Source organism: Pteropus vampyrus, unplaced genomic scaffold (assembly GCF_000151845.1).
Source record: "Pteropus vampyrus isolate Shadow unplaced genomic scaffold, Pvam_2.0 Scaffold568, whole genome shotgun sequence".
NCBI classification, from domain to species: domain Eukaryota; kingdom Metazoa; phylum Chordata; class Mammalia; order Chiroptera; family Pteropodidae; genus Pteropus; species Pteropus vampyrus.
This window is the reverse complement of record NW_011889349.1, coordinates 156482-181885: the sequence shown is the minus strand read 5'-3', so window position 1 is coordinate 181885 and position 25404 is coordinate 156482. Positions and strand designations below refer to the sequence as shown.

The 25404-nt window shown below is 43.2% G+C and overlaps 1 protein-coding gene and 1 pseudogene across 1 annotated transcript in view; one reads left to right on the top strand and one right to left on the bottom strand.

The window, feature by feature from the left end:
• Positions 1–1931: 1931 nt before the first annotated feature.
• Positions 1932–2683, bottom strand: LOC105308353 (annotated as a pseudogene).
• Positions 2684–13812: 11129 nt separating this feature from the next.
• Positions 13813–25404, top strand: part of SLC5A1 (solute carrier family 5 member 1) — a 56215-nt gene continuing 44623 nt past the window's right edge. Inside the window, exons 1-2 of the mRNA XM_011384256.1 lie at positions 13813–13950; positions 19768–19839. Coding sequence (XP_011382558.1) covers positions 13813–13950; positions 19768–19839 — 210 coding nt within the window. The remainder of the gene's footprint in view (positions 13951–19767; positions 19840–25404) is intronic.

The following is a 25404-nucleotide window of genomic DNA, read 5'->3' as shown; positions in this document are numbered from 1 at the left end:
AATTTGTTTATCCATTTACCTGTTAATGGACATTTAGGTTGTATCTAGTTTCTGGCTAAAAAAAAAAAAAAGCTGCTATGCATATTCGTGTAAAATTCTTTTTGTGGATACATGTTACCTTAGTCCAATTGAGCTACTATAACAAAATACCACAGACTTGACAGCTTATAAAAAAATGCAAATTTATTTCTCACAGTTCAGAGGCTACAATGTCCAAGATCGAGGAGCCAGCATGATTGAGTTTTGGTGAAGGCCCTCTTCCTGGTTCATGGCTGGCACCTTCTTGCTGCGTCGTTACCTGGCGGAAAGGCCTAGGGATCTCTCTGGGGCTTCTTTTATAAGGCACTGATGCCATTCATGAGGGTTCCACCCTCTTGACCTAAATATTTCCCAAAGGCCCCACATCCTAATATCATTACCTTTGGGGGATAAGAGTTTTGGGGGATATGAGTTTTGGGGGTGCACATTCACACCATAGCATACATTTTCATTTCTCTCAAGTAAATACTTAAAAGTGGGATTGCGGGATCATAGAAAAGGTATAGGTTTTACTTTATGAGAAATTGTAAGAGTTTATTTTGAACGATATTTTTGGAGAAAGCAGAGATTTGTATTAGTTGCTCAGAGACCAGGCCATGACTTAGGACAAGTCACTCTTCCTCTCTGGGTCTCAATTTCCACTACAGAATGAGGGGAGTATGTTGAATGTCTTACTCTTTTCAGCCGGAAGAGTTTATTATTCTTAGAGGTTGTAGAAATCGAAAACCTGAAACATGCCTGATTCAGACATTAAAAGAACTGGCCCTCAAGGCCACTTATTAGTAGCTCCCAAGGCTAAAGAAGGCATAAGCAGCCCTCCCGTATCAGGGCTGTGTGGGTGTAGTCACACCAATGTTCATGACAATTGTAGTTTAAAGAGGCCTTTGCCCCAAAATGCTCATAACTCTTTCACATGGACAACAACTTTGGAGGTACTGAGGGATCTCCCAGCCCAGGTACTTTCTCAAGGAGTGGAAGTGGGAAATAAGCAGAGACTGACTGAAGATGAATCAATACAAGAGATTAAATTGGGACCTGGGATGGCTGCTGGCTGTAGAGAAGAGCAAATGGGCCTTGCAGTAGCCCTCTACTAAAAATGAAGCCCTAGGCTAAACCCCGGGTGAGATGCATGGCCTAAGTCTACAAAAAATCTCAGTTTGGCTTCTCCACTCTTTTCACAGTCCTGAACCATCTTCTCTTACCTGTTAGCAACTGCAATCTCATCAAGGATTAGTTTCTTGTTTTATCTACTTGTCAGAGCCAAATAGAAGCTGGAAAGTCGACCAGCAGGTCCTCCTTCAATCATAGAATCACTCCAAAGACAGATATTTTAAGATTTTGCATTTTGGAGCATCGTGGTGGTTCTGTCTCTAAATGTAGCCAATTTAGAGTTTAAAGTTCTTCATCTCAGTCTTATTTTTTTGCTTTAGGGTTGACATTTGTTTGTATGTCTATGTAGCTATTTATTTTTGGTAATGATTATATGTGTTTGTGTACACAGGGCTTCATTTTTGTACATGTTATATAATACATTAACAAAAGTCATCCTAAAATATTAGGTTAAACCTCAGGCTATTGATTATTGTGTCTTTGTCATTCAAAGAAGCGAGAATCATGCTCCTCTTTCCTGGTAGAGGATTTCCCAAACTTGGAAAAAACCTGTTGAGGAGTTTGCCTAAGACCTTTAGAAAATCCAAGGGATCAGGGACACTTGACCGTGGATTAGGTTTTTTTCCTCTTGCTCAGACAGAAGATCATTCTTTTATTTTTTTAACTCTTAGAATGTTTATTAAATGGATGATTTACAAGAAGGACATTGATGAATAAAAGTAAAACTTTTCACTCATGGTGAACGTGAAACAAATGCGTAAGGTTTACATTCAATTTTTTTTTTAAAAAAGTATCCGCCCCTTTAAGATTATATCATAGTATGCCTTGGTGAGATTGACATCACAGGAAATTCCCACCATGCTGATTTTCTTGAGATTTTTCACCCGATGATTGTACTGCAACAAGTGAGCATCATTGACTGCAAACTTGAAGTGGTCAGATTCAACTTGTGCTTGTATTTTGAATGGTTTACCACTTTCAAATGGGAAAACTATCTCTCTTTCTTCTGGTCCCCAGGTATTATTCAGCTTTGGATTGCAAACAATGACTCTCCTGTTGTCCTCACTGAAGCGTGGGTTAAAGTGAAAGGCGACATCATTCCCTTTCTTGAAATCTAAAACAAGTCTGTTTGCATTGGGCTTTACTGTGCCCAGAATTGTTATCAGCATGTGAGGCATCGCTCCTCCAGGAAAAGCCAGGTCATAAGGCACAGTCAGTGGTCTAGTATGGACGTCAATGGGGCTGGCACCAGGGTAGGCCCCAGGGCCCCCTGGTTGCCTGGGGTAGGCTCCTGGTGCAATTGGTCCAGTTTAAGCAGATGCTGTTGGGCCAGGATAAATATAGTAGGCTCCTGGAAGTGCAGGTCTGGGCCAGCTGCCAGGATAGGAGGCCCCTGGGTAGCCCCCTGTGCCAGCAAGGTGATTACCTCATGGGCCAGGCCATTCTTGAGGGTTTGGGTTTCCAGACCCTGATAAGGCATCATTAAGTGAAAAACTGTCTGCCATTTTCCTCATGGCACTTGCTCGCTCTCTCTGGGTGTCCAGATTCTTCTTTAGCAGAGCCTCTGCCATGTTGCTTTGTCTTAGCATTTTTGATGTTTCAGCAAGGACAATGGATCCATCCTTTGGAAAAGCGTGTGTGTGTGTGTGTGTGTGTGTGTGTGTGTGTATTAACAGTATTCCTTTATAATGACTCCTAAATAATTGTGTGAATGGAGAATGACAATAGAATTAAATAGCATTGGGAGATCTTTCTATTGGCCAACAGTGACTGTGACTATCAGAAAGCCTGTAGAGGAGAGGAAAGCTTTTTGGGAAGCCAGTTTCGTGGTTCAGTAATCTGTATACTCGTAAACATAGCCTGAGTAATCAAATCTATTTCCTTTGCTGTACTTTAAGCCCAGGGTAGATAATAAAGCCAAATAGGAGTCTAAAGGCCTGGATTTCAGCCCTAGCTCTCCCACCAGCAATCTTAGTGACCCCGACCAAGGTCCATCCATTCTCTGGGCCTCAGTTTCTTACTGGTAAACTGTAAAGTCTTTCCTTATTAGATTGTCTATGCCCACATCTTTGCATCTTGCTATGTACAGCACTTGGAACAGTGCCAGGCATACATAGGACACTCAAGTTATATTTATTGAGTCAGCGAATATATTATAGAGTTGAGTTTGAAGATCTCTGAGGTCCCTAAATGTTTGAATATTCAGTGATGCTAGTGTAGTATTTATTCTCCTTCTCTCTCCCTTTACCTCCCTTTCTTCCTCTTGCTGTTAATTTAGTAAATAATGCATTTTCAAGGTTTATAAAACACATATGCATATACAGAGAAGCCTCCCAGTCATCCAAATTTTCTCCCTAAAGGCAATCAATTTTGAGAGTCTTTTGTATCCAAGAGATTTTTTTCAGTGCACATGTAAGCAAATATGTACCTATATTCTTCCCCTGCTCTCTGATATTTTACACTAAGTTGAGCATACTGTATGTTGTTCTGTACACTTTGCTTTTTTAACTTAACAAAATGTCTTTGAGATTAATCCATATCAATATACTAGCGTTTTTATGGCTGCATATTATTACTCTTAATAGATAAACTGTAATATATTTAACCAATACTTTATGGATGGGCATTTAGGTTGCTTCTAATCTTTTCCCATTATAAATAGTGCTGCAATAAATAACTTTGAACAAAGGTCATTTTGCCTTTCTATAAGCCTGTCTGGAGCACAAATTTTTAGAAGTAAAATTTTTGGGTCAAAGTGTATGTACATGTTTAATTTTTTAGTAGGCTTTATTTTTTAGAGTAGTTTTAGAGTCATGGCAAAATTGAGCTGAAAGTTCCCATTCATCCCCCTCCTTCATTAGGGCTTACTCTTGGCATTGTACATTCTATGAGTTTTGACAAATGTATGGTGACATCTATCCACCATTATAGTATCACATAGAATAGAATAATTTTACTGCCCTAAAAATTCTCTGTACTCACCTATTTATCCCCATTTTTTCTCTAACCCCTGGCAACCACTGATTTTTTTTACTGTTTCCATAGTTTTGCCTTTTCCAGAATGTCACGTAGGTGGAATTATAAGAGTATGTAACCTTTTCAGAGTGATTTTTTTCACTTATTAATATACATTTAACATTCCTTTATGTCTTTTTGTGGCTTGATAGCTTATTTCTTTTTATTGCTGAATAATATTCTGTTGTCTGCATATATCATAGTATATTTATCCATTCACCTACTGAAGGACAGTGTGGTTGCTTCCAAGTTTTGGCAATTATAAACAAAGCAGCTGTAAACATCTGTGTGCAATATGTTTTTAATTCTTTGGGTAAATACCAAAGAGCACATTTGCTGGGTCATATAGTAGGAGTATGTTTAGTTTTGTAAGAAACCACCAAATTGTCTTCCAAAGTGACTGTACCATTTTGCATTCCTATTGGCAATGAACGAGAGTTCCTATTGTTCCATATCTTTGCCAGCATTTGGTGTTGTCAGTGTTTTGGATTCTGGCCACTCTATTAAGTGTGTAATGATATCTCATTTTAATTTGCAATTCCCTAGTGACACATGCTGCTGAGTATCTTTTCATATGCTTATTTGCATATCAGAAGATATCTGTATATCTTCTTTGACGAGGTGTCTGCTCAGATCTTTAGCCCATTTTTAAATTGGGTTATTCATTTTCTTATTGTTGAATTTTAAAAATTCTTTGTATATTTTAGTTAGCAGTTCTTTATCAGATGTGTCTTTTGCAATTTTTTCTCCCTGTCTGTGGCTTGTCTTCTCATTCTCTGGATATAATTTCGATAGATGTTCTTAAATTACTCTGTTGAGGTGGTACTGATTTATGCCCCTACTGGTGTTATGTGAGAGCACGTTTCTCTTACAACATAACATATTGTCAAATTGTTTATGATCTTTTCCAATTTGGTAGGCAAAAATAGTATCTCACTGTAGTTCTTATTTGCATTTTACTTATTAGAGAGGGATTGGGGCGTCTTTTAATATGTTTGTGTACCATATGTTTGTGTATTTCCTTTTTTATAAACTACTTTTATTATTTTTTTTTGTTGAGGTTGGCTCTCACAGTTGCTGTGGATGGTGAGACTTTGGATGAACAATCCTGTGGGTCAGTAGAGCAGAGCTCAATATCCTCAAAATCTCCTATCTCTGCACTCTTCACTTATTCATACTTCCTTGTCATTTGGACCTATACAATGCTGGCAGCCTCTATGGCTTGAGGTACTGAAATTTCAGTGACTCTGCTTCTGCTGTTTTAACAGATGTTTTGGTTGTTTCACATTCGAAACAGAATGTGGCTTTCCCAACTTGAATCACTCCCTTCCTTCCCAGGGTTACCACTCCAGAAAGTCCCTTTCTTCTTAATCAGCAACAGCTTAAAGTCTCATACATAATCCTTTTACTGATGCATGCAAACTGTGATCATGAAATAGCACAGTGTTACTCATCTTTATAAATATTTTGAAACTGCCTTTCACTCAATACTACTGTCGTCGTTACAATGGGGTCATTTGTTACTTCACTGTATCTCTGATGTCTGGTGTGTCATGCAGATGTAAAGTGTTACAGTCATGACAGGAAACAGAGTTCTCAGTTCAGAAATCTTTCATTTATCTATCCATCTATCTATTGTCCATCCTTCTACCCACCCATCCATCATTTATCTATCCATTTATCCATCCATTCATCCACCCATCCATCCTTTGACTCCTTGTATTTCAAAAAAGTCTAAAAAACACACACCTATGTTTATAGCAACATTATTCACAATGGCTAAAAGGTGGAAGCAATCCAAATGTCCATCAGTGCATGAAAGGATACATACAATGGAATTATTTAGCTTTAAAAAGGAAGGAAATTCTGCACATGCTACAACGTGGATGAACCTTGAGGACATTATGCTAAGTGAATTAAGCCAGCCATGAAAGGACAAAAAGTGTTTGATTCCACTTATGTGAGATACCTAGAGAAGTCAAAGTTGTAGAGACAGAAAGTAGAATGATAGTTGCCCTGGGCTGGGTGGGAGTGGGAAGATGGGGAGTTATTGTTTAATTGGTACACAATCTCAATGTTACAAGATGACAGAAGTTCTGTGGATGGATGGTAGCGACGGTTACACAACAATGTGAATGCACTTAATGCCACTGAACTGTATATACGCTCAAAAGTGGTTAAGAGGGTAAATTTTATGTTATGTGTATTTTACCACAATGAAAAAGAACACTTAAATTTGACCAGAAGCAGCCTCCTAATCCTTGAGCACATTATGGTAGCATGTTCTTAAACTCAAGAGTTTCAGTGATGGCCCCGATTTTGCTCCTCTAGGACCTCCAATGATTTCGTAATGCCTAAGTCCCTGGTCTAAATCTTTGCCTTCTTAAAATACTAGAATGATTTGTGTTTTCTGACTTGTACAAACACAATTTATAAATACTTTGTGACAACAGTTTTTTTTTTTTCACTTGTTGTCCCTGAAGTTTACAGGGTAAATCTTAAAAAAAACAAAAACAAAAACAAAAAAACACCTATAGTAGGATTTATTTAGTCAACAGATATTTATTGAGCTCTATATGTTCCAGAGCATGTGTGCTAGGCCCTGGAGATAGACCCTTGAACAAGAAGGAGAGAGTTTCTTCCTTCACAGAGGGGAAGATGGACAATACACAAGTAAGCAAAAAAAATCAACAAGATATTTATATTTTGTTATGAATGCTATGAAAATCACAAACTAGGGTGAGGGGTGAGGTGGGGCAGTTTTAATTAGGGTGGTCAGGGAAGGTGGTAGTTTTTAACCTTTTTTTGAGTCATCAATCTTTCTGAGAATCTAGTGAAAGCCGTGGGCCTTCTCTCTAGGAAAACATAAATCTGACCACAATCGTGCATACAATTTTATGGAGTCCAGGGATGTTCACAACCCACCTCTGAGGGCTTCATCAGCCTTAGAATAGGAACCTGTGCTTTATTGGCTCCCCAGTGTTCTGTGGGGTAAATTTCAGGATGCTTAGGATAACGCACAAAGTCCCCTGAGGTCCAATTCCTGCCCATAACTCTGACCTTATTTCCTGTCGTTCTGCCCAGCCATGCAGGCCACAAGCACTTGCTATTTTCTGAATGTACATTCTGCATGTTCTCACATCCTAAAAACATTCTCCAACTGCGTTGCCTCAGGAACTCCTACTTTTGCCTTAAGACAGAGTGCCAATGTCTTTTTTTTTGATATTAAGGTATACCTGACCAAATATCCTCTCTTTATGATTATTTCTTTTGCTCCTCTCTCTACATACTTTAGTGAGACAAATTTAGGCATGTTCTGCCTCAACTCGCCTCACCACTAGAGCATCTATCACATTATAATTGTTTGTATTCATTATTTTAATTTATTTATCCACCTAGCTAATATTTATTGAGAATTTACTCTGTGCCAGCCCTAGTCCTAGGCATAGTGATGGCCGACAGACACTGGCACCACCTTTGTGAAACTTATATTCTAGTAGGGGTATAGACATTGAACGTATAGTTACACAACTAAATATGATTTGAAAGTTGAGATGAGTGTAGGTAGGATGAGAATAGAGCTTGAGAACAGGATTCTCAGGAAGCTTTTAGGCTGGAGGTGGAATGCAGGTCAGGAAGCCTCTTGGAAGAAATTTAAGCTGAGATGAAAGGATTATGAGAATTAGCTAAGTGAAGAGTAGGGAGAAAGTGTCCTTGCATAGAGAACAACACTTGCGTATCATATGTAAACTTTCCTCGATGGACTGGGGTGACCCTGAGGTAGAGATTGTGTCCCTTTTTTTTTTTTGGCTAGAGTGTGTTTGACCCTTCCACCCCCACTTTATTGAGGAATAATTGACAAACAAAATTGTATATATTTAAGGTGTACAATGTGAGGATTTGATATACATATACAATGTAAAATGATTACCACAATTAAGTTAATCAATTCATCCATCACCTCACATCGTTACCATTTTTTAATATCCAAAAAAATGTAAGGAAGTTATACAATATATGAGGAACTAGCAGGCACATGAAAAGATGCTCAAAGTTGCTAATCATCAAGGGAATGAAAATCAAAACCATAATGAAATATCACTTTTCACCTGTTAGAATGGCTATTATTAAAAAGACAAAAGATACTAAGTTGGCCAGGATATGGAAGAAATGGAACCTTATGTAACGTTGGTGGGAATGTAAATTGGTGCAGCCGATATGGAAACAGTATGGAGGGTGCTCAAAAAATTAAAAAGAGAACTACATATGATCCAATTCCACTTCTGCCTATGTATACAAAAGAAATAAAGTCAGTATCTTGGAGCACTATTTGCGCTCTCATGTTCATTGCAGATATTGTGTCTTATTCAAGTTTGCATAACTGCCTGGTAATAGAGTGGATACTCTGAATGAATAAAAGAAGGAAAGAATGAATGAATGAAGTCCTCAATGTAGAATTATCAGGACCAGCCGTTAGATGGGAGAAGATATTCTTTTGATGGTGAAATAAACTCACCTTTTCATTCTCCTCAAATGACTTGTTGAATAAATGAATGAAACTCATTTAGGACCAGCCAACAGCTTGGGGATAAATTGTCTGGGTGGGGAATTAAAATTTTATTAGCCCTGGCTTGTTGCCTTATGCATTTTTTTTTAAAAAATTGAGGAGAAAGTCATGTAACATAAAATTAACCATTTTAAAGTGAAGAATGCGGTGGCATTGAGTACCTGGAATTGCCATGTCTGTCTAGTCACCCCAGAAGGAAACCCTAATAAGCATGTGCATGGGTTTTAAGCTTCTGAAAGGCAGGGGATACATTTGTCTTGTTCACTTGATACCCCTGATGTCTACGCAAATACTCAATTGGTGTTTGTTGAGTACATGAATGACTTTCCATGCCTACAATTACCTTTGTGGGTCTTTTGGTTGCCCAAGGATTTCTGAGCCTGGTTTTTGTGTTCCTGTAATCCTAGCCTCAGTGGCTGTTGATGGATGGGTGGTAACTGGCTGTGTGTAGGGTAAGATTCACAGGTACGAGTTCTGTTGAGTTCCTCAAGTCAACGCCTGCAGGCCTCTGGCTACCTCCTGCCAGGAGCTGCTTCTTTGTCTCATCTCACAGAGGGAGTTGGAACACATGGAGTGACAGTCACACTGAGGGGTGACTTTCAGAGGACTGACTTCTCCAGGACATGAGTGACAGTTAACTCTTCTCCTCTACCTGCTCCCATCCTGGGCTCTGGGTTTTCAGAAAACCAGGGCATTTGGCAGAAGATAGTGCCTGTAATGCTGCTGACTTTTGCCTGCATCTGTGCTAATTAATGATTCACTGAAATACCTCACACCTCCAGGCAGCCAAGTGCTAAGCTGGGGGTGAGGTGGGGTGAAGGATAGAGGAAGCCTGGCTGGAGACTAGGCTCAGAATTAGGGCTAAGGCTTCCCTTCCCTTTCTTTGCTTTATTCTCTTCCTGTTCTCTGCATCAGAGGTTAAAATATGGGTTTTGGTATTAGATCTACATGAAGTTGAATGCCAGCTTGGCCTTTTACCAGCCTGGGCAAGTTACTTAAGCCCTGTGAATCTCAGTGCTCTTATCCCTAAAAAGGGGATAACAATAGGGTCATCGTGAAGATTAAATTTGTACCACTCGTCCAACAATATATGTTTTCTTTTTTGTATCTGTCTTCTGCTCTTTGAGGGTAGGAACCCAACTTGAGAACCCACATCTTGGGGTCTAGATAAGGTGATGATGATGAAGATAAGTTAATTTTTTATTGAGTGCCAAATATGTGCTTGGCAGTGCACTGAAATGCTTTTATGTTCTCTTCCTTATCTTAGATATTATTATCCTCAGTTTATAGTGAGGACACTGAGGTCCCCAGAAGTCAAAAAACTTGTTCTGATAATAAGAGGAGCCGGAAGTCCAACCAGGTAAGCTTCCCACACTGCTTTGGAGGGACATCCAGGAAGAAGTGAGATGCTTTATGAACAATGGCCATAAAGTGTCTCATTCTTTCCTGGACAGTTTTAGAAATGGTGGTGAGCAATAGAAAATGTCCCCCCTGTGGCTAGCAGATGTAGGGGGATGAGACTTAGTAAGAAGTGCCATTGACATGCTTCTGACATGCAGCCATCCAGGGCTTATTGTCTCCAGTTTATAAATGAGAGACAAAGGTTCCGGGAGCTTCAAGGCCCAGGCTAGAGTCATAGAATTGGCACTAGGATCTTTCTTAAGAGACAAGTCAGTCAAATTCTGTGGATTTGACAGGTGAGGAAAATGGTTTTAGAGAGGGAAGTGACTTGCCTAAGGCCACTTGGTAGAGGAGCCAGCACCTGAACCCAGGCCTCCTGCCTGCAGGCCATGTGCTATTCCTGCTGCCCTAGGCTGAGGACCAGGGATGAGGCAGTACCCTGTGAAGAGCTCTGGGGGAAGTAGGCTGGGTGTCATGTAGTGTCTTGTCCTGCAGCTCCTCCCTTAAGTCTGTCAGGACTTTGAGATCTAGAAGAAAGAGCTGCAGTCCACCACCAAGCAACTTGGGTTCTGGCCTCAGCCTGTCACCAACGTGCATGGTGAGCACTCAGCAAGCATCTGTTAGATCAACTTGGATCCCCGCAGGAGAGATGATTCTCAGGGAACACAGAGTGTTTGCCCAAGGTCATCCAGCATAACAGGCCTAGCCATGCTTGGATGGAGCCCACGAGGAGTCAAGTCCCTATTGTCTTCAGCTTTAGAGGGAGGGTCAGGGGCACTTGGTCTCTCTCAGCTTTCTGTCTTCCTCTGACTTGTCCATGCCCAGACACCAGCTCACGGGGGGCGAGGTGGGCGTGCGGTGGCAGCTTGAGATCGTTTCGCTGATTCCCTCTTCCAGCCCTTCTCATCATACTACACATTAGATCCCAGAACTTATTCATCTTATAATTCAAAGTTTCTACCCTTTGACTAATATCTCCCCCATTTCCCTCATCCCCCAGGCCCTGGCAACCATCCTTCTACTCTCTGGTTTATGAGTGACATTTTTAGATTGCACATATGAGTGAGATCATATGGTATTTATCTTTCTGTGTTTGGCTTATTTCATTTAGCATAATGCCCTCCAGGTTCATCCATGGTGTTGCAAATGGCAGGATTTCCTTCTTTTTTTATGGCTGATATATATGTATATATATCTCACGTTTTCTTTATTCATTCATCTGTTGATAAACACTTAAGCTGTTTCCATATCTTGACTATTGTGAATCATGCTTCAATAAATAGGGGAGTTCTGATATCTCTTCAAGATACTGGTTTTATTTCCTTTAGATATGTATTGAGAGGTGGGATTGCAAGATCATATGGTAGTTCTCTTTTTATTTTTGAGGAACTTTATACTGTTTTCTTGGGTTTAAATTGTCCTTTTTGAAAAGATCAACGAGGAAGAGAAATTGCAAAAGGGCCTCACGCAGTCTGGGGATGGCCATGGTGGTGGTGGGGTTACTTGCTGATGACATGCTTTTCATTTATTTTTTATTTTTTGTTCCAGCTTGTCCCTCCCTTTTCATTGTAGACCCCTCCCCCCAACCCAACACTTGCCGTCTCCTAGTACGTCCCTCATTCCCACTTTACCTGCTTACTCCTCTTTCAGGGTCCTACTCAAACCAGAGCTTTTCCAGGCCTTCCCCCAACCTCACTCTTCCCCAGGTCGAAATCCTCGTTAGGCATTTGGAGCATTAGTGCTTCTCTTTCAAATCACATATCATGATGCTAATTTTATAGATATTTGTCTCATCTTTGATAATGGTCTGCCTCCCCACACTGGGCTGGAAGTGCTTGTATCCCCAGGGTTGGTTCACATGACCTGGCACACAGAAGCTGCTCTTTTGCTACAAGAATAAATGAATGAATGAATGTATGCATTTTCTAGTCTCTTGCTGGCCACCTTCTCTGGCCACTCATGTTCTGCTGTCTTAGATCAAAGGATGGCTTTGTTCCTCCTTTGAGTCCTTTAGTACTTACTGCTCACTTTTTGGATTTGCTCATTTCCATAGACTTCACTTTTAGAACTTGATACTGGCTGGCTGCCTGTAGCTGGGGGTCCAGGGCTGGATTTTTTCTGTGGGTGTGCTTATTTCCAGACCAGACCAGAAGTGCCCCGAGGGCAGGGACTCTGCTTGGCACAGAGCCAGGTGAAAAAGCTTTGCTAAATGTGAGAATGAATAGACGTGGATGAAAGGCAAGTTGCTCCAAGCTGTGGAGGCATCCATGATGGGGGAGCTTGGAAGGCATCCATGGAGAAGAACCTATGCTTCCAGGTTCCCTGGAAGGAGAATTCTTGCACCCCATGGTCAGCTGGTCCCTCTCATTATGATGGGCCCTGGACACAGCCTTACACAGTTTATAGTCCTGGGGGTGGGTGGGGGGAAATGAAGAGGACTGCAGCCTCAGTGGGAAGATGGAGCACTGATAAGGGAGGAGGGGAGCAAACTTCAGAGACAGCGTGGTGCAAAAGAACAGGCTACTGGCATTTGGGCCATGGTGGTTGTCTGGGGTGGGCAGGGAGGGCAGAACAGCAACCTGGCAGGGTTCGTGTGATCCTTCCTCTCATTGAATTTCATTACCCTAGCAAGCCTCCCCTCTCAAAAAGTGGCTGCTCTATGGCCTCCAGCAGCAGCCCCTGAGAGCATCCCTCAACTGTACCCTGAACTGGCCTGGGCTGCAGGGCCACCTTTGTCACTGCTTAGCTGTGTGACCTTGGGTGAGTCATGTCTCCTCTCTCAGCCATCTTTGTTCTTAGCCCCGACTTTGGCTTAGACATGTGTTTCCAGATGGGCAGGTTAAGTCCCCAGGAAGGGAAAGGATTTGATGAGCTCCTTGGAAAAGATTCTCTAGAATCGTCCCTCTTGCCTGCCTTGGAAGGGCCCTAAATCACATTATTAGGTGAAGCACAGGGCAAGGAAATATAACTCCCAGGGAGGTCCTATCTTCCAGTCTATTTCTTCCTCCTTACAAGGTAACAGTGCCCCCCAGGGCTCCAGGCTATGGAGAGGGAGTCAGAAATATGGATGGGTGGGTGGCCATCCCTGTGGCCAAGAGATTGCAATTGTGTTGAACTGTTACTAGCAACATTCAACAATTTCCGGTCCTTCCCTGAATGTTCTCCACGGAAACTAAGAACTTGGCTGAATCCTAAGAACTGCCCTGAACCGATTTTACACGTGGAGAAGAAGGCAGGTCCAAGAGGGCATGGGACCGGTCCAAGGGCAGGTGACAGGTGACTTGAAGCCTCTAGGCACCTGGCCCCATGCAGCCTGGTTCCTCAATGGAGCCACTCCCACTCTGCTCGGGTGTGGCCCCACGACAGGCCATGCGGCCTGGCTGAGTGCCCACGGTGGAAGTACAGAAGACTTTTGTGCCAGGCTGGCACCACCCCCTGGCTGGCCCCTCCCAGGGGCCCGGTCAGCCTTTACCTGCAGGCATCCCCGCCAGCCCCTCGCGCGCTCCTCATTCCGTGCTCCCGTCCCGAGCTGCTCCCCGACGGCTCAGCGCCGGAGCCTCGCACCACCGCACGAGCCTCGCACCACCGCACAAGGTGCCCTGCCCTGGGGCTGATCATTAACTCGGAGGCCGCATAAAGAGCGAGCCGCCTGGCCAGCAGGGACGCCTCGCGCCGCCACCATGGACAGTAACACCTTGAGCCCCGCGACCGCGACTTCTGCCTCCGCGACAATCCCATCCTACCAGCGCATCCAGAATGCCGCCGACATCTCGGTCATCATCATCTACTTTGTGGTGGTGATGGCTGTCGGGCTGTGGGTATGTGGGGGCCCTGCAACGCTCGCGGCGGGGGCGGGAGCCAGCGGAGCGCACGGAGGGGCAAGGGCCTGGGTGAACTCTGTCCAAGAAGGAGAAGGAGGATGGCCTTACAGGCATGCGCAGCGGCAGTGGAAGTGTCTTGGAAGTGCTTAGGAGGAGTTCAGGGGGCACTGTGTGAGGCGACGGGGTTGCGGGGGGCGGCTAAGCAAGAATGAGCAGAAGTGAGAGGGGTGCTGGCCAGCACTAAAGGGACCTGTGAGCAGAGAAGGAGGGTGGGAGATTGGACAGGGAGGAGTAGGGTGTGAGGGGCAGAAGAGGGCACGCTTGTAGCTGCAGAAAGGGTCCCCCGCTTGGGAGAGGAGCCCCAAGAGGTGACTACTGTCCTGCTTCTTAATCATCCGCTTTCGGTTGGTAAAGAAACAGTGTATGTGGGGAAGGACCTGAGCCTCTGCCAGCTGCAGGTGCTGTGGGGCAGCGTAAGGTAGAAGGGCTGCCCGGTGTCCCCTTCTTGGCAAAGGCTGATCTGATGGCCTCGTGCCATGGGATCCCAGGGGCTGGAGTGAGTGAGAGTTGGGAAAGGTGGTGGAGGAAGAGAAGGAGGAGGAGGAAGAAGAAGGGGAGGAGGAGGAGGAGGAGGAGGAGGAGGAGGAGGAAGACAAGAGGGAAATGCATGGGGCTCTCCTTTGGGACTCTAGGGACACACTAAACCAGAGAAACTTGTTCTTAGTAGCCTGGAACTTGGAAATTTCACTTGTGACAGACTCCGGCACACCCAGCAACTAGAAGAGGAGGTGTTTTAAATGCTCAAATATTCCAGCTACTCTCAAAGGCTTTCCCAGGGGGTAGCAGGCCAGAAGGCTGCTGTGCCAGTAGGTTAAATCTTTTAACTTACAGGAGAAGAAGATAGATATTAACCCTTCCATGGCCACACAGAGTAGTTTTTACAGATAAAAAGAAGTGTTGATTTTTTAAAAAGTAATTGTAGAAACCAGATATGACTAAAAGCCTCCCTAAGTGTCACAAGGGGTCATTGTGGCTGATTCTTCTAAATACCCTCAGCTCTCCAGAAGTGTCCAACTAGGTGTTAGGACTCTCAAGTTAGGTACCAGCTGTGACATGGCTCCAGCCATGGGACCTTGGGTAACTTGCTGCAGCCTCAGTTTACTCAAGTGTAAAATGGGTACAATCATACTTAGGTTGTTGTGAGGATCTGCAGAGATAAATCTGAAAGCTCTTTATAGACTCTAGCAGTCTTTTAAAATACTAGTATCATTTGCCCGCGAGAGTATGAGCCAGGCCCTGAATTATTTTTGTCCCTTTTTAAGTAAAATGGGCAAAAGTAGTCAGCTAGGTAGGACATCTTGACAAAAAGCCACTGGACAGAGCAAACAGGAATGTTAGTCCCCATTTTACAGAAGAAGAAATTGAAGGCCCATGTGGTTGTGATTTGCCTGAGGTTTTGATACATGGAATTATTTCTGGAACTCAGATATCTTGACTCTTGGTTTTCCATCGCACCAGGTACTTTGCTACCTGGTCTGCCTTCCTCCCCCAACCTCTCCCCAGCTTATAAGTGCTGGAGCCAAGATGTGAACCCATCATTTGCTAGCTGTGCCATACTGTCCCCTTTCTAGACCATCACTGATGACCTCCAGTCCCTTAACCAGTCTCATTTTAGCCTTGCCAGTTCTGCTGATTATGGTGTTTACACTTTTCAGATAGCTGTGAATCAGAATCACTTTTCCTGTTAAATGCTACTTAATGAGCCTGCTAGTATTTGTCCACATTTAATCTTCCCCCATTAGTCCGGGCCTCGGTACTCTGATCATTTAACATGCTGGATTTCTTCCAGTTTATGTTTCTTTTTTTTTTTTTTCCCCCTATTGGGGCGTCAAGAGTGACGTGGTTCAGGGACAGGCATCCTGACTCCTGAATGATCTCTTGGCTGCAGAGACAGAGCGATCCAGGTCCATTGTGCTTCCTCAACTTAGAAAAGACATAGCTATATCCCTCAGTCCCCATTCCTATCTCTTCCAACATTATTTTGTTCTGTTATATCTGTTTCCAATGCAGCCTCATTTGATCGTATTGGTGCTTGAGCTTATTACTTCTTCAGTATGTATTTCCATTCCACTCCCCCACCCCCCCACCAACTTTCAGTTTGTTTTTTTGGAGATTTCGTATCCTTTTAGGCTGGATCTTGACTTTATTCTTTCTGGATAATTCTCAGGGTTATTCAGCTACTGTCCATGGGCCAAATCTGGCCCATAGCCTGATGTAAGGCCCATATAAATGTTTTTTACACTTTTAAGGGGTTGTACAAAACTAAACATAAAAAGAATATGAGGTAAAGAGCATATGTATGCTATAAAGCCCAAAGTATTTACTACCTGGCCCTTTTAACAGAAGAAACTTACTGACTGCTGCCTTATGCAGTTATTTGCACTAGTAACACACTTGGGTGCTTGAGAGCAATGGCCCCTAAGGGAGCCCAACCTTTTCATTTTACAGATGAGGGTCAGAGAGAGTGACTAGAAGTCATTCAGATGAATCAGCACCAGAGCTGGGACTAGAACTCAGGTCTTATAATCCTCTTTGCACTATCTTACCCTCCCGTTTCCTTAGACATTATCCTCTCCAATAACACCCTCCCCATGGGCTGTACCACCACTCGCATTGCTGGGTCGGTGTCCTGGTGGTGCTGAATTTCTTCTTTCTTCACGTATTTTCATAAAGGAAGCGCCTACAGTTCATCTAGTTCGACTCTCATCATCCTATGCTGGAGTCTCTTCTTTAAACCACTTGACAAAATCATCTTGACCAGTTGTCAACATTTTGTTCAAGTACTTCCAGCATGAACTCTCCCCAGCGGCACCATTTCCATCCCTGGACAGCTCTGACAGTGAGGAACTGGTACTGAGCTCAGATCTGATGTTCTGGAACTTCTCCTTCCGCTGCGTCTGGTTGCGCCTTATTCAGACCGAGCGTGTCTGTCCTACTTTACGTGACAGTAGGCCTCACTTGAGTCTTCTCTTCTCCAGGCCCAACATCTCGACTTTCTTAAGCTTCAAAAGTCCGAAGTAACTCCCTCTTCTATCTCAATGATATTTGTATTCTTTTGAGAAAACACATGGGGGTCAGTAATTGTGCTTCTATGGCTCCCACGGCTTGCAATTATGAAATCATTCTCTTCTAGTTGCAGGGTACACAGGCAAATTTAACACCATGGTTTACAAAGAGGGGTCCAGAATCTTAAGAGTTTTCCTTCGAGCATCCCTTGCTTATGGAGACAGTGTCTATTTGTGGGGAGTGAATAGCAGGGAGGAAGGAGGCAGGGTACAGGAGCTGCCATGCGTGCCCCAGGAAGCACCCACTGAATGCTGCTGACAAATGGCTTGCAGAATGCCTGCCTTGCGGGTAGGGTGGAATGTTGTCCATTTTCAGAAGGAGTGTTAAGGGTGGGACGAGGGGAAGAATGGAGCCCGAGGGAAATGAAAATCCCATTTATTTAACTTTTTACTGAATGTGCAACATGCACAAGGCATTATACTAAGCATTATGAGAGATTAAAAATTTGTAAAGTGATCACCACAGTGATGCTAATTAATATATCTATCACTTCATGTGGTTCCTTTTTTTTCGTGGTGAGAACACTTAAGATCTACTCTCTTAGCAAATTTAACTACACTATACAATATTATGAACTACAATCACCATGCTGTACTTTAGATCTCCAGGACATATTCACCTTATAATTGACACTTTGTACCTTTGACCGATATCTTTCCATTTCCCCCACTCCCCAGCTTCTGGCAATGAATATGAATATCAAAACATCACATTGCATACCTTAAATATATACAATTTTTATTTGTTAAATGTACCTCAATAAATCTGGAAAGAAAATTTATAATTTGATCACAAAAAGTAAAAAAATTATAAGAGGCATGTACAAAGTATTGATGGAGTTCTTCAGATGGTCAAAGGAGAGAGAGATTAATTTTGTTTGTGGAGGGAAGGAGGAGACTTCCGTGGGCGTGGGGGGTTGTCAGGGGAAGGTGGCATCTGGAGGGTTCTTGAAGGGTAGGAACGCAGGGTCTCGGCTTGTGGAGATAAGGGGTTGGCGTTCCAGAGAGGAAAAGCCCTACAATAGACACTTATTTCTGTTTCATTCCTAAGCACTGCAGAGGCCCCCAAGTGTATGTTCCGTGGGAGGGAGGGCACTGCCAGAAGTCCAGAAGGATCTGAGCTTTGATCTTCCTGGCACTGCCTAGCACACAGGAATGTGCACCAAATCTATGATTGTTTGGATGCGTGGCCCTGCTCCCTAAAGGACTAAGTCCAGTGCATTTTCATAGTCTGAGCAGGCAGCAATGTGCTATCTGTAGCATACATGTTTGCCGAATGAATGGTGAGTTTCTCAGTGCCTGAAATGTCACCGTCGGAGGTTAATTCCTGTGGCCCAGTGATGCTCTTCAGTCTCAAAGGTCACCTATGAAAATGCAAACACTTCTGTCAGAGCTAAGCCATTATTTGCCACTAGCATTTTCAGAGAGATTAGCAAATTTCAGCTAAGGAAAGTCTGCTGAGATAGAGAGAGGAAGGGGAAAGGATGCCAGGGGCAGAGATGCTGTCCCTGTTTTGTGCTGGAGGACAGGGCCTGGGCCTGAGCTGGACCAGGAAGAAGCTGAAGGTTCTGAGGCAACATTCCAAGGGAACTGTGAGAGGGGCTGGTCGTTATTTATTGAATCTTGTCCTCATAACCCTTCAGTGTCTCCCTACTGCCTATGGAATAAGGCCCATACTTTTCAGCCTGGCATTTGAGGGTCTGCGGTCTGCTCCCACTTTTCATCTCTCTCCTCATTCATACACCTCAACCAGGTTCATCAGACAACACCACTCACAGTTCCTTCCTCCCCGCACTGGTGTGGCTCTACCTCTGGGTCACGGCTCATGCTGTCCTCGAAGTCTGAAATGTCCTTTCCTTCTTTTCTCTGAGTAGTAAATCCCTTTCTTTCTTCAAGACTTGCTGAGATGCTGACCCCTCTGTGAAGCCTTTTCTGACACCCCAGTCAGAAGGAAACTCCTCCTTCCTCTGTATTTATAATAATAATCATTCCCCAGTATTCATAATATTTGAAAAGTAATGTTTCCAGCAAGTTCATCCCCAGAGGAAGTTTTGAATTGAGTTTGAATGTTTAGTCTTTTATGTAATATTAATAATAACACTGTGCATTCCTATAGCTCCCTCCCTACTTCCTTCCTTCCTTCCTTCCTTCCTTCCTTCCTTCCTTCCTTCCTTCCTTCCTTCCTTCCTTCCTTCCTTCCTTCCTTCCTTCCTTCCTTCTTTCCTTCCCTCCTTCCTTCCTTCTTTCCTTCTTTCCTTTCTTTGTAACGGCACTATTGAGATATTCACATACTGAATAGTGCTTTTAAAAACTAGAATATTTTTATTAGGCGCCTTGAGTATGCTTGTAAAAAAGCCACAGATATTTCCATTTTTCCTATTTAACGGAGAAACAAAGAGATCCAGGTGGAATGACTTGCTCGAAGCCACACCGTAAGCTCATTGCAGAGTTAGTTAGCACTAGGGCAAGCTGTTTAAACCTGAGCCTCAGTTTCCATGTCTGTCAAATGTAGGTCTCTTCCTCCTTCATCTGAGTGTACTAGAGCTCCAGGGGAGTAAGGAATGTGGAAGTGTTTCAGAAAGTGAAGCGGGCAGAAGAAAATGTGAATATATGGGGAAGTGTGTCCTATTGGCTGGCAAGATCACTCTGTTCTGGTTTTCTATTAAACTTTTGACCCTCTCCTCCTCAGGCGATGTTTTCCACTAATCGTGGGACTGTTGGAGGCTTCTTCCTGGCAGGACGAAGTATGGTGTGGTGGCCGGTAAGTCTCCACTGAAATATTGTTTGGTTAACTATGATATTTGCTGTCGGAGGCCGTATTCTTCTTGGGTTGGGTTGGGTTGTGGTGACTCTCCCCTTCTGCCTTAGTTCCCTGATGATGGGTCTCCTGCTCACCAGGTCTCCTGAGCACCCTCTTCTCTTGTGCATTTGTGAATAGCCTTTAAATAAATGATGTTTGGAATCCTTCAAGGGATAAATAGAGGAAGAGACTGCACAGGGCGGGCAAGAAAGAGACGCAAAAAGAGCTCACAGACCGAGGAGATCTTGGGCAAATCTGAGCTTCCACTTCTGTATCTATAAAATAAAGATGGTAATATTTACTTTCCAGGAGTATTATGAGAAGGGGACACCTCTCATGAGGTGAAACTCAATAAACAGTAGCTCTTTTGTTACCTTTTTGCTGTTTCAAGTCCCACAGAGGAGAGACTATCTGTCCTACCCTGGGAGCCTAATGCAGGAGGCCCTTGATAAATATTGTCGAAGGGGTGGAGGATGAACCTCCTGCTGTTCCCAACTACAGTTTTACTTCTGTCTTGGTGGGTTTTATATTTTGTATATGTAAGAGGCACTTTCTCTGACACTTGTATGGGGGCAGAACTATCCCAAGCAAAAGATATGTGGATGGATGGAAGAGAAACTGGGAAGTCCTTTCCATCTTATCAGCGCAGGGCTCTGGCTGGTTTATTAGTTCAGCTCAATGACCGTTTCAGTCCAGCGTATTCACAGAAATGGCTGGTTGACCAAACTGGACAAATTGCATAATTTCTTGGGCTTAAGAGACAAGCAAGACTGGCTGCTGAAAGAGAGGGTAGTGAAGCATATATACAATGAGGAGAGAGTGACAGCTATGAGTTGATTGGGGGAAGAGAAACAAGAAAGTAAAATCACTGTCATGTGTAGCACAGGGAGAAGTTATGAGGAAATCATGATACATACTGTGTTTGGCCTTTGATTTGTTGTTTTGAGATGGATTTTAATCTCTGGCATCTTCACAATTGCTTGGGTCACCCCTGAAGTCATTTTTGCTTTATCCTTAACGTGGCCAAGAATACTGGGCAGAGGCTGATTTCTGTGATGGGTCCCTCTTGGTGGTCTGTCTTGACTCCACGTGTTTGAGTAAAGGCACAACACATATTCTGATGCCTCCTTTCTGTTCTTCATCGGGGCTTTTGTCTTCTTGTGCTTTGGACTTTAGTGATTTCCTAAAAGCTGGTGTCGACTAAGCAGCTCTGATCACAAAGTTCAAGCCAAGGCTGGCATGGTCCCTCTAGAACTGTGCTGTCCACTATGGTGGCCACTAATCACATTGGCTATTTAAATTACAATGACATAAAATTAAAAATCTCTTTCTCCAGTCAAATTAGCCATATTTCAAGTGTTTTGTAGCTGCATGTGGTGGCTGCCATATTGGAACATTTCCATCATTGTAGAAAGTTTTATTGGACAGTGCTGCTCTACAGATTTCAGAGCCAAGTCTGGCATGAGATCTTAGCAGAACTGAGAGATGTTGAATCAGATAGCTGAATAGGACCTTATAGTTTACTTTAGTTATTTAGAAAATAGTCCGTCCCCACCCTATCTGATACTTTAGTGTCCCCTACAGTAAACCTGCCAAGTGCTTATCCAGCCTGTTTGCATCCATCCCACTATTCTCTTCCCCCCATTCCTGCTGTGACAAGAAACTTGTATCTCTTCATGTAAAATTTCTATGGCTGATTTACTGGGGATAAAAGCTTAGCTTCCAAGCTCTGAGTGTTGGAGAAGCCAATGAGACAGGGAGGCATGGGGCAGAACCACCCTTAGGAGATGTGCATTTTGGGCTAGGCTTGGGAACACCTCACACCTTTACCAGCAATGACGTCTCTGTTCCTAATGGTGCCCAAGTGTGGGTCTGGGTTGAAAGTTGGTTGGTGAGAGGAATTAGCCCCACCCAAGGCAGGTAGGGTTCAATGGTACATGTGAGGTTTCCTATGAGTGGTGTTTTTCTTACTCATGTCTCAGGATTGGATTATTCTAACCAACAGAAACATGGCATCATTCTTTTGTGCAGAAGTCACTGCTTCCTTGATGAGGCTGAAATTCAATTTTTCTTCCTCCAACATTAGTTTCCATCTAAGGCTTCATAAGATTATGGAATGGTTTCTAAACCTGCTCATGTATCAGAATCACCTAAGAGTGCTTTTTAAAAATACCGATTCCTGGGCCTCACCCCAGATCTACGAAATAAAAAAATTGTGGAAGAGGGCCCTAGGAATCTGCATTTGAAAAAAAGATTCCCAGATGCTTTTGATGATAGGCAGATTTGAGAATCACTGGTTTGGGTAGACTGTTATCTATTTGGTCAGATATACTGAAAACATCATCATCTAGTAGGGATGCTGGGTAAGGAGATTCTTGAATGGGGAAGTAGTGACCTCGCAGACACTCCTAACTCTAGAATTTTCTAGAATACTCTAATTCTAGAAAATTCTTTGGTAAAAGGACCATGGGCCTTGAGGTCAACATATCTGACCTTCTACATTTACTAGTTGTGTGACTTTTTGAAGAAATCACTGAACTTCCCTGAGCCTCAATTTCTACCTCTTTAAATTAGAAGAATCATACGCACTTTGGAGGGTTCTTGTCAGGATTAAATAAGATAATGCATGTACAATACTCAGCACTGTGCTTGGCAGGTGCTTAGTAAATGGGAACATTACAATATGGAAGAAAGGCCAGAAGTGCCAAGGCAACCACTGAGTTAGCATTTGTCTGGTGTACAACACTTAGCATTATGCAGTAAACGGAAACAAGAATTTATGTGATGCTATTATTGCTGCTTCACTTAAATTTAACATTTTGATTGACTGTATGAATAAATGAACCTGATTTATATAAATATTTATTTACACTACTGTGAACCATCAATTCCAGCTATACAACTACATTTTAACATCTTTGAAATTGGCTTATGTGTCATAATTCATCAGTGGCATGCCATAGTGTTAGTGGCAGTGTTTTTCCTTTCTTTGTATTACATGGTATGTCTTACAATAGTCGGTCTTTTAGATTCTGTAAGATAAGGTTACATTCTAAAGTAGTGGTTTTTAAAAATATGTCCACGACAACCTTTAAGTGCTCCAGAAATGCCTCAGGGACTGCCTTCCCCATCCTCCTCAGCAATCTGACTTTTATTTATTTTCTAAAAGGGAAACCTGCTAAGGTTTTGTTTGAGAACATGGTTCTTCTGACTTACAAAGTTTAAAAACAGCGAGTTTCATAGAAAAATGAGCATAGTGATGTCTATATGAAAATTTAAAATGGTTTTAAAACACTATTGTGATGCACACTTGAAAGAAGGAGTCAAAGGGAAACATGGCATGCAAGAAAATGCAAATTTAAGTACTTTTTCTCCAAAACTAAAAGCTAGTTGAAAGTGTATTAAACTTGTAACACTACATTTTCCTTCATATCAAAATACAGTCAGTTCAAGCCTCTCTGTCGGCCTGGATATTCATAACTGGAATATCAGTTCTCACATGTGCTGGCCTAGGGGGAACATTACAAGGCCACAGGCTTTTTGGAGCTGACGTCTCTCCTAGCTTTTTGGCTGAAGCAGAAACCTTGTAATGCAGGGGTCCCCAACCCCTGGGCCGTAGACTGGTACCGGTCCATGTCCTGTTAGGGACTGGGCTGCACAGCAGGAGGTGAGTGGTGGGCCAGTGAGCAAAGCTTCATCTGTATTTGCAGCTACTCCTCAGTGTGAGCAACACTGCCTCAGCTCCACTTCAGATCATCAGGCATTAGATTCTTATAGGAGCATTGGTCCCTGGTGCCAAAAAGATTGGGAATCGCTGCTCTAATGGGACCCTTTGCCCCCTTCACCTGCCTTTACCCCTACTTTGTGTTATAGGAGGAGTGAACAACCAGAGAAGCTGCAGAAAGAGAGTATTAGGGGATTTTAGGAAGGGAGGACTTGGCTTTGACCTTGGATTGACGCATCCCAGGCCTGGAGGACTTGGGTAGTCACACCTGAAAAAAGCGGGAGGAAATCAGAGCTTGTAAAATCTGAAAGACAATTGGACATAAGAGAGGCCAGTCGAGGGCATTACTGGGGGCTTTGGGAATTTTGAAAGGAGGAGTTACAACCTATAACAGGTGAAGATCCAGGAGCCCTGGAAAAAGACCCTGTTTTAAAAACATTAATGAGGCCAAGAGAGAAAAATGGTTTGTGCCTTGGCCTGGGGATGAAAGTGAGGGATAATCAGAGAAGAGGAGCAAGGATTCCAGGGCTGGGTTACAAGAGGAGTCAGCTTACACAGGAAGCCGGCCAGGTATGCCTACAGAAGCCTGAGTCACACGTGGGGCAAGCCAAGCCAACTGAGTAACATGAAACCATGAAGCCATCTATACCTTTCGTAACTGTGGGCTGGTTCATAGCCCAGGATTTCCTTTTTCTATGGCACTGTGGTGTGGCACCTTTAAGAATAGGCTGCCTGTGTGCTGTAAAGATTATTTAGGGTTATGGAAGATGTGAAAGCAGGAATGTGAGCCTAGAAGGGGAAATTCCCCATTCCCTGGCCAGTGGTACCAGAAATTACTCAGAGAGGTGGGGTTCCAGGTACACCGCTGCCTGGAGAATTCTTGTTTTGGAGGAACATTTGGTCACACATACCAGAGCCAGCTCCATAGGAGTGTCCTGGTAGGGATTGAACCAACCCCTCAAACCCCCTTCATCATAGAAGTTAGCACTCCAAAGGGAGTGAGGACTTCACACAGAACCAAAAGACTCAGATTGTCTCAGCTTTGTGACATCCAGTAAATTATTAGCCTCTCTGAGTCTCAGAGAATCTCCACTATACTAGGAGACAGACTGAAGAACTCAGAGACTCTCCCAGGAATAAAATTCTAATATTACACATCACAGAGGAGGGAACAAGCATGAGGGAAGTGGGTGTGGGCATGCTAGCCAGTTTGTTGCCAGTGAGGGGCTTGCAAATGAAACAGCCGTGTCTCTCAATAGCCACAGTTTTTCCTTCCTTTATTATTAGAGGTCATCAGAGAGGAGTATATCAAAGTGGGTTAAAGCAAGGATTGATAAACTTTCTCTGTAAAGGGCCAGAGGGTAAGTTATTTTGGAGGCCATATGATTTCTATCACAACCACTCAACTCTGCTGCTACAACATGAAAGCAGCCGTGATAACACGTAAATGGATGGGTGTGGCTATGTTCCAGTAAAACTTTATTTACAAAAACAAGTGGAGGGTCAGATTTGGCCTTTAGGCCCTCATTTGTTTAGGCCTGGTCTCTGCAGTTAGGCTGCTTGGGTTCAAATCCAGCCTCTGCCCCTTACCAGCTACTAAACTTCTCTGTGCCTTACATTCGTTATCTCTACAATAGGTTTAATAGTACCAACTTGAGGTTGTTGTGAGGATGCATATACAGTCTCAGAATAGTGCCTGGCACACAGTAAACTCTCCAGTTTAGCTCTTGTTCTTCTTCCTTCAATTGGAAGCTTTTGAAGGACTGTCACATCCTCTATCTCATCAAGTCCTCAGTGACCCA